Source organism: Mesoplodon mirus (assembly GCF_964341445.2).
Source record: "Mesoplodon mirus genome assembly, chromosome: 12".
In the NCBI taxonomy this organism is placed as follows: domain Eukaryota; kingdom Metazoa; phylum Chordata; class Mammalia; order Artiodactyla; family Ziphiidae; genus Mesoplodon; species Mesoplodon mirus.
Window position 1 is genome coordinate 78,585,444 of NC_138988.1, and position 9,893 is coordinate 78,595,336.

General features: G+C 49.8%; 1 protein-coding gene across 2 annotated transcripts in view; it reads right to left on the bottom strand.

Moving 5' to 3' along the window:
* The window catches only part of TNFRSF21 (TNF receptor superfamily member 21), a 64,113-nt gene extending 54,968 nt beyond the window's left edge, over positions 1-9,145 (bottom strand). The window contains exon 1 of one of the 2 annotated variants that reach the window (XM_082639517.1): positions 8,639-9,145. In XM_082639517.1, the coding sequence (XP_082495643.1) occupies positions 8,639-8,725 (87 nt within the window). In that variant the 5' untranslated portion in view covers positions 8,726-9,145. The remainder of the gene's footprint in view (positions 1-8,638) is intronic. The other variant, XM_082639518.1, reaches the window with a different exon arrangement.
* Between the last annotated feature and the right edge of the window lie 748 nt (positions 9,146-9,893).

Below are 9,893 nucleotides of genomic sequence, written 5' to 3' on the forward strand. Positions count from 1 at the left end.
CTACATAAAGAAACACAGAGCACAAGCATGTACTTATTAGTTTTAACTGTACATGAATGGTTGTGTAACATCCAAGAATAAGAATGAATTGGGAAGGGGCTTCCCTGGTGGCGCAGTGGTTGAGAGTCCGCCTGCCGATGCAGGGGACACGGGTTCGTGCCCCGTTCCGGGAGGATCCCGCATGCCACCAAGCAGCTGGGCCCGTGAGCCATGGCCGCTGAGCCTGCGCGTCCGGAGCCTGCGCGTCCGGAGCCTGTGCTCCGCAACGGGAGAGGCCACGGCAGTGAGAGGCCCACGTACCGCAAAAAAAAAAAAAAAAAAAAAAAATGAATTGGGAAGACACAGAAAGAGACGTCCACGTCCACTAGGTTCTAGTCTGCCAACTTGCTTAGGTTTACAATGTTCTCTGTTGGGAATTCCCTGGCAGTCTAGTGGTTAGGACTCCGTACTTTCACTGCCGAGGGACCAGGTTCAATCCCAGGCCCAGGTTCAATCCCTGGTCACAGAACTAAGATCCCACAAGTGGTGCAACGCGGCTAAAAAAATAATAATAAAAAATAAATAAAATGTTCCTTGTTAGTAACTCAAATACCCTTGAGATGTAGCTCCAAGTATTGAGAGATAGATCAAGCTCTCACTACCCTCTAACTTGTCTAGAATGAATGAACAGTTAGTTTACAGCAAAATCCTTCTGGAATTCATTCAACAATCATTTATTGCTTAACTACTATGTGTCAGGGCATTGAGCCAGAAACACGAAGATGAATAGCACATTGTCTGTCGTCAGTAAGAAGCTGAAATGGAGTAATGCTGGCCCTGAGCATTTCATATGGGGAGGGAAGCATACCCAAATCTTGTCCGATTTGGTGTTTCTCCTGGACCAGGTACACAAGATTTCAACCAAAGAGAGAAGAGCCATGGACGTCCAGAAGTAAAGGAAGAGCAAGGAGTGACTAACGACCAGTTAGATTATTCTGGGAACCTGTCACCATTTGCCTTTGAGTATTTTTTCCCCTTCCGATCCTCTTGCCTCTCTTAACCCTGGTTATGCTGAACTGGCCATACCTAAGTTGATATCAGATTATGGTCTTGGCTCTAAAGGGTTCTTTGGGAAACCAGAATGCTAACTTCTTTCCTGGAACCAGTGATAACATTTCTTCTCACCTTATGCCTTTCTTTAGGCTACTCAGCACCTACATCTATGAAAACCTTGCTTAGGAGAGCGCTACAAGCGTGATCAACCACACACAAACACATCACATACAAAACCATGCAAATCATGGAGCCCAACCAGTTTCTAAGAGACCTGAAATGAAAAGTTTACAAAGAAAATACTAATAACAGATGAGGCAAACCCATGCACTGATCCTATACAAATAATCAGGCTGGCAGCAAAGAAAAAACCCCAAGAGGTCCTCAAGTTCTCAGGATGAGTTGAAACTGCCATGCTAAGCAGAACCCATGTCATACTGTTACTCACTAAGCAAATATTTTTCAAAATGACCCAAGGAGCAGGAAAGCAAAGCGTCTATTCCTTATTTATAACATTTTAATTTGCAAGAGTATCTTTCCATCCTAACCATGGCACCATTCCTTGTCAGAATCACACCATAGGAAAATGCTTGCCAATGGCTCCATGCCCTCCCCTTTCAATACACACACACACAGGTTGCTCTTACTTTATAATCAGCCCTTTTGGCTAAATTTCCAAATGCCATCATGGAGCAGAACTGCTCACCCAGTGGAAAGAGAAAGTTCGACTCTCAGGTAAAAGCATTCCTTTAACGGGAAACAAAATTCCAGTAAATTAAGGTTACTTGTGCCCTACCCGCATCTTGGCAGAAAGAGCAGTGTGTAGGAAGCCAGGTTGGCCTAGATCTGAATTCTCTCTCTGGCAGTTGACAATTGCTTGACCATAACTTCTCCTAAGCCTCATTTCCTATAAAATGGGGCTAATGCTACTACGTCATGGACTTGAAGGTTTTATTGAGATCATTCAACACAATGTCAATGGCACATGCTCAATAAATAGAAGCTTAACAATACCAACATCGATGATTCATATTAAGAGCCGTTAATATTCCTTCCCTCTGGGCTGTCAGGGCCAAAGCCCTCTTTGAAGCCACCGCTGCTCATTTGATTCCAGAACCCATGAACTCACCCCTTTCCTTTCTCCTAAATCCATTCAACTCAGGCTCCTTCTCCCAAAACAGATTAGCAAATGGCTCCAAGAACTAGAGCCACCAAGCAGTCCTGGTGGCAAAAGAGCAAATGGAAAATTATATCGGGACATCCCTGGTGGTGCAGTGGCTAAGAATCCGCCTGTCAATGCAGGGGACACAGGTTCGAGCCCTGGTCCGGGAAAATCCCACATGCCTCAGAGCAACTAAGCCCATGTGCCACAACTACTGAGCCTATGCTCCAGAGTCCATGAGCCACAACTACTGAGCCCACGTGCCACAACTACCGAAGCCCATGCGCCTAGAGCCCGTGCTTCGCAAGAAGAGAAGCCACCGCAATGAGAAGCCCGTGTGCTGCAACGAAAAGTAGCCCCCGCTCGCCACAGCTAGAGAAAACCCACGCACAGCAACGAAGACCCAACGCAGCCAAAAATAAATAAAATAAATAAACTTTTAAAAAAATGATATCAAGATCAGCTCACGAGCCTTGCTGTGACTTCGTTTATGAAACGCCCTCTTTTTTATTTTTATTTTTTTAACATTTTGGCCACACCGTGTGGCATGCAGGATCTTAGTTCCCTGACCAGGGATCAAACCCGTGCCCCCTGCAATGGAAGTGCAGAGTCTTAACCACTGGACCACCAGGGAAGTCCCAGCAGCCCCGTCTTTTTTAAACTTGGTTTTGTTTTTTTCATTTAGAATGAAGCCTTGGACAAAATTTTCAGATATTCTCAAGAGAAGATGGGGCTAGAGCACGCTGTCCTGACTCCACACCCATGCCCTGGCCAATCCCACCCCTGCTTGAGGACCCCCTGAGCACAACTTTCCCACCACTGCAAGCATCCATCATCTCCAAGGCCAGGGTGCTAACATGTGGAAAAACTCCAGAGAGCCAGAATCCACGAGAATGGACCATTCCTGGAGGCCTTCAGCAGCGTGAGATCACCACTGCTTTCAAGCAACGGCCTAAACATCCGTGAGCGCCAGGTTTCTACAGCTCTCGTGAGCGTTCAGCAGACACTTAAACATCTGCCAGGTTCCTCCCTACTTATAATCTCTGCCTGGCTCCTCTCCTCTTGGACTCAGGCTGGAAATGGGAGGTGGCAAAGTAGCCAGGTGGCATCACACGAGCCAATTTAGGATGCCTGTTTACTTTTGGGTATTTGACAAATACAAACACTGCGGCAAGGCCAGTATTTATTCACGATCTCACCCCGCCCCTAAAGAATCGAAGCTCAGCAGCTGCTATCCCAGCAACAGTAATGCCCAGTGTCCCGCTAACGCTAAATGGGGATTCAATGTGGGGACCAGGTTAACTCCTATTACGTCTTCCGTTTTCATTCTCTCAAACAGACATATCTGCACCTAATGCTCCAGGCTGCATCCGCTCCAAATGGTCGTCGGGCACATGCCCAAAGGTGATGAGAGACTCTTGTCACTGAAGAGAAGCAACTGAGTTTTCCAGGAAGTTGCCGGGTGACCTGACATCACCGGAGTCTGCCAGGCCTGCTTGGGGGAAGAGGGCCAGCAGAGTGAGTGCTTACCGGAAAAAAAGGCATGGCAGTTGACAGAAAGAAAAGTCACTCAATTCACACTGGCCCCAGAATAATCTGATGATGCATCTGACCATTTCCCATCATACACACACACACAATTAATAAAGTTTACTTGAGCCAATTATAGTTTGCAAGCTTTATAATGGGCCGGCTGAGTACAAAACCAATTGCAACTTCTCTAGGGAATCTCCGAGGAGACGTTTGCCTCTCATCCTCACAGATGGAGTCAAGTGTAAGGTGAAATGTGATGTCTTCTGATCTACAAGCAGACTGAGCCCACGCACACTCACCCCATCCACCTGGAGAAAGGGGCCTTCTGCAAACAGTGCTGGAAAAGACAGCATTAACTGCTAACCACATCCAGCTTGAAAGACTCTGTCCAAATTTAGCCACAAGAAAATACGTAATCTAGCCGGTTGGTGGCCCTATGCCGATTTAGTCCCAGGTACTGTCTCAACTTAAGGTAGCATTCATTCCAGGACAAGGAATCGTTTTCTTGCTGATTTGGTGCGCCTGTGTATTTTCTTTACACGGTAGGTTTGTTTATTTGTTTTGGACTGGGCCTGAGAAAGATTCAGCCATATGCCTTTAGAAAGAGTTGAGATGAGAATTCAGATGAGAAAGCTCGATCCCATTCTATACATTTTGACAATAGGGATGGGAGATTCCTGGGGTACATGAGAAACCCTGCCTTCCGGGACAGGTCTGCATTCCCTACTCTTCTGAGTCATAAGTCACTTTCCCTACGAAGGCTAGTAGATATTATTCTGAGAGTAGGAAGACGTTTCTTCTTCTGACTTTCAGACTAAAAGCCAAAATTATTTCAAGTAGTTTAAAGATGTTAACGTCTATCACATTTTATGTATTACTTTGAGTATAGTACATTCATCCACTGATTCTTTCTGAACGCGTGAAACCCAAACAGCACTATTGATAACCATGTACGTTTATACACCATATAAATTGCACCTGAGGGGCAAGATCCAAACCCTAATTCATCCCCGGGCTCCCACAGTGCCTCTCACAGTAAGCGCTCAATGTAGGTTTGTCAACATGAAAAAATAATTTGCTTCCCCAATCTAGGCTGTTTTTACTCCTCCAGTTTTCCCTTCCGGTTTTCCCACTCTAGGATTGTGGAGTTCAAGTACATAAAAAAGAGAAAGTCTTTTGGATATAACATCAGCTCTAATCTAAAGTTCTCCTCGAACTTGTCACTAAGTCCACCCAGGACTTCAGCTCCAGCCAGCTACTCCACACGGACCTAGTCAAATCGCCAAAGTCAAATGCCAATATACTAGATAATTAACTTTGATAAGCAAAGGTCAGGAGATGGCATTAAGCTAGACATCTAGTCTCAAAGACAGTGACAAACACCATACTTGGGACTTTCTAGAGTAGCACAGCTGAAGGATCTTACAGCAACTGTCCTATCTGGAATTCATAATCTGTGCAGATTAGTGGTTTCTAAAATTTCAGACCTCATTTCCTTAACAGTTACGGCTCCCTTCTTCTGACTGTCCCACTGCCAATATTCTATCTGTCCAGTCAAAGCAACTCCCTGAGGGCAAGAGACATCTTTGAGTGTGTTGTGTCATACTGGGCAAGCCCTTCTAGGGCATTCCTTAACACTGGCACAAACCTTAAGCTCTCATTTATCTGCTCTCCAGACTTTTGGCCTGAAACACGTAATATTGTTTTTTTGTTTTTTGGGTTTTTTAAAATATATTTTATTTATTTATTTTTGGCTGCATTGGGTCTTCGCTTCTGTGCGCGGGCTCTCTCCAGCTGCGGCAAGCAGGGGCCACTCTTCGCTGAGGTGCGGGGGCCCCTCATCGCGGTGGCCTCTCCTGTTGAGGAGCATGGGCTCCAGGCGCGTGGGCTTCAGTGGTTGTGGCACGCAGGCTCAGTAGTTGTGGCGCACGGGCTTAGTTGCTCCGTGGCATGTGGGATCTTCCTGGACCAGGGCTCGAACCCATGTCCCCTGCATTGGCAGGCGGATTCTCAACCACTGTGCCACCAGGGAAGCCCTGAAACATGCAATATTTTGCCTTTCAGTGTGTGGTTCACTTTCCAATATCACATAGACATCTCAACTCATCAGAAACAGGGGCTTTAGGACTTCCCTTGTGGCACAGTGGTTAAGAATCCGCCTGCCAATGCAGGGGACACGGGTTCGAGCCCTGCTCCGGGAAGATCTCACATGCCACGGAGCAACTAAACCCGTGTGCCACAACTGCTGAGCCTGTGCTCTAGAGCCCGCAAGCCACAACTACTGAAGCCTGCGAGCCTAGAGCCCGTGCTCCACAACAAGAGAAGCCTGAGCACTGCAACAAAGAGTAGCCCCCACTCGCTGCAACTAGAGAAAGCCCACGCACAGCAACAAAGACCCAACGCAGCCAAAAATAAACAAATTAATGAATTAAAAACAAAAAAGAAACAGGGACTTCCCTGGCAGTCCAGTGGTTAAGACTCCGTGCTTCCACTGCACAGGGCATGGGTTTAATCCTTGGCCAGGGAATTAAGATCCCACAAGCCACGTGGTGTGGCCAAAAAAAAAAACAACAACAAAAACAAACGCATCAGAAACAGAAGTGCAAGCAGCGAAAATACTTTCCTCCAAAGGCACTCATGTAATTCTCATCAATGTCCTGCACCAAACCAAACCACCAGCCTCAACTCTCCCCCAGTGAGCCTTCTCTCTTGTTACATTTCATCATCAGGCAATTTGGAGTTGTGAAGTCAGGGAAGTCCCATGAGATCATCATTTTATACACTAACAATGCCTGGGCTGAGGACTGGAGCTTGCAGAGCTGGAATGGGAAAAATAAAAGACATTGCCTCCCCACCCTGATGACCCCTGGTCCACCCTCTCAGTTTCCCTTCAGGACAAAGGGGTCAATTCTAGGCCATTCCATGAACTGAAGTGGAACCTTTCTATCATAATTAGCAGAAGAATAAGGACTCTTATTTTAGTTAATATCTCGAGATTGCTTCTAAACACGACTATAAATTTCATTTTTTTTTAAAGACAGCCAAACTTGCATTCTCAAGTCTTCAGTTGCAAATCCAGTGCACAATTTTTAGGTCAACTGGACTTAATGATTTCGGAAAAGGAGCTGGGCTCTTTCTCCGGAGGTTAAAGCAAGCTGCACTTTGATTACATTCTGACCTTACTTAAAGCAGCAGAAATGGAAAGTCAATGAAATATTGCACTGACTTAAGACTTAATCCAGAAATGGACTCCATGGGGAGCATAATGATCATATGTGTTGGAGGAATTGGACAGGCATGTAGTGGGGTGGCACGTAGTGGGGTACAGTAGTAGATCTAAGGCTGACAAGGAGGCAGCTGAAGGATGGACCTACTTCATCTTAGGATCAATGTTCCCTGGGCCTTAGATGGGTTTCTCTCCACACCAAGACTGTCCAATCCAGGTTCACTGCTTTAAGAGACCTTCCCCCTCTACCGCTCATCATCCACCACCCTTGAGTCAACGATAAAAATCTTGACTTTGCCATTTCTATAAAGTGGGCAGAAAAGGGTCTTTGAAGGAAGACTGGGACTTACCTCATTATAAATGCTAACAGCACCAAACTTTTCTTTAGTCTCTCTCTTCCCCTTTAAAACACACCCTCACACAGGGAACCAGAGTGTCTGTAGGATGAATTCCCAGGCCATAGCAACTGCAATGCCCTGGGATCTAAGAGATCTTGGCTGGCCAGGCATTAAGCCCTTTTCGGGAAGGAGACAGCAAGCCTGCCTTTCCCTGACACAGCCCTGCCATGAAAATAGGCTCTTGTTTTTTGTTTTTGTTCGGCCTTTAGCTAAGAATCTCCATCCTCCTTGAGGAGACAAAAAGATATGCACGGGAAGCTTATGGTGGCTCGGGTTTGATCTTAAATCAATTTTCTTCCCCCTAACTCATCCCATCCCCCCTAACATTTGCAAAGAAGGGGAAGGGTTCTGGGGAAGTTGGGGATAAGTTTTGGGTCAAAGGTGCTTTCAGGTTCTGACCAGATAAGTGACGGAGAGGACTACCTACAGGGCACGCCCTGGAGCTGGATGCAGACCGAGTGCCCAAGGAGGAAGCTGTCTCACCCTGCAGGCTCACCTGCCTGGCCACAGGTAAGCGAGCGATAGGCAAGACTGGAGAAAATTCAGCTTCCTTTATGGAGAGCTCTCTCCCCCTCCCCCCACTCAAGTGCCAACGCGCTGGCTGCCTGGCTGCGAGCCGGCGCTTTGGAGGCGCCTGAGAGCGGGTCTCAGGGTTCTTCTTTGGGCGTGCCGAGACCGGGACCCACCCAGCCAAAGCGGAGAGATGGGGGAAGGGGGCGAGGCGCCCGCGCCGAATGCTAGGCGCGGATGCACGCGGCGGTCTCGGGGGCCGGCGCGCACAGGTCCCGCGCTCTCCTACTGCGGTAGCATCCCGACATGACACTGCAGCTGCAACAAAGCGGCGGCCGCCGCCAGCCTCAGCGCCCACCCTGCGGCCCCAGCCCCACTCCACGCGGCGGGGGCAGCGGCCTGTGGCCGTGGGGGTGCGTGGAGGGGGTGGAGGCCCCCGGAGGGGCCGAGGAGGTGGAGAAGCCTTGAAATGCGCAGGAAGCCCGGTGGCCACCTCCCGCACCTCGCCCGGCGCAGCCAGACTGCAAGGAAAACAATTCGCCTTCATTCCGGAGTCCCGGCTGAGCCCTACGGCTCCCCCAAATGACCCGGTCCGAGCCCTCCGCTGTGTTGCCTTCCCTCGGTCGCAAACCTCCCGACCCAGCCGGCCGGACCCCAGCCCCCCGCAGCCCCGGCCCGAGGACCCGCCCGGTTCCCGGAGCGCGGTGCCTTCTGCTCCCGCGCGGCCGCCACCCCCGGCTCCCCACCCCCCCGCCCCCAGCAACCCCGAGCTCTCACCAGGAAAAGGGAGCCCGCGATCATCGTGGCTCCGGCAATGCGGCTGCAGGAGGCCGGGGCGGTGCTGCTGCTCGCGGAGATCCCCATGGCTGAGCCCGGGGCTCGCAGGGCGCCCGGGGCGCGTGGCCCCCCGGCAGCTGGAATCAGCGGCTGCTTCTGCCCAGCGCCGCATCCACCGCCGCCTCCCGAGCCGGGAGCCCATCTACCTCCAACACCCCATGTGCACTGCGGCAGCCGGACAGCCCGACAGAGGAGGGAGGCAGCGAGGGAGGCTCCGGGGGCGCTCAGCACCTGCCCAGCTGCGCGGCTGCCCGGGCGGGGAGAAGCAGCCGCGGCTGCAACCAGCGCCTCCCCGTGCTCTCCTCCGACAGCGGCTGCGGAGAACCAGGGAGGAGGGCTGGGCGCGAGAGAGCGAAGGAACAACTTCCCATAGCGAAGCCTCCAGCCGCTGCCAACCACCCTCCTCCGCTGCCCAGACCGGCCGGCGAGGGAATGAGTCGGGTGGCCGCCGGGCGCGGGGACACACGTGGTGGTGCTGAAGGGGCGGGGAATCGGCTCTTTGTGATGTCACCGCGAAGGAGGCCGGCTCTTTGTGCGATCTGAAGTGGGAAGGCGGTCCAGGAGGAGGGAGGAGGGAGAAGATGCCGCCTGGCGTTCGCCGAAGAAATTGCAGCTGCTTATTGACCCTGGGAAAACTTTGCGAAGGTATGCACACCCTTGACCCAAATTTACTTCCTTTTTCTAAGATGATTCTCAGTAAATTATTTTCTGCGACAGACGCCTTTCTGTTGCGTCTGGCTCAATGATTAAGGACAGCAAACGACCATAAAGCATTAGATCAACTGTATGCCATAAAGAGACCAGCAACTTGGTTCTCAAACGTAGCTGCGCTTTAGAATCAGCTGGAGAGTTTAAAACATAACGCGTTGATGCCTGGTCCTACCCCAGAGATTCTGCTTTACTTGGAACAGGATGTGGCCTGGGCATTGGGAATTTTTTTCAGTTCTCCAGGTGATTTGAGGAGATTATGGGGCAAAGTTTGAAATCCTCTGGGCTAATGAATGCAGTTAAGGAAATCCAGACTAAAGAATTCCAAACCCGGAGTCCGCGGAAGCTGGGTCCGTGGATGGTTTTCCAGGTCTTGGAGATCCTTGAAATACGTGGGCCGGTGCATTTTCCTAAATAAAGGATCCAAAGTTTTGAATCAGACTATCACAGAGATAAGAAACACCCTTCCCCTCAAAAAAAGTGTTAA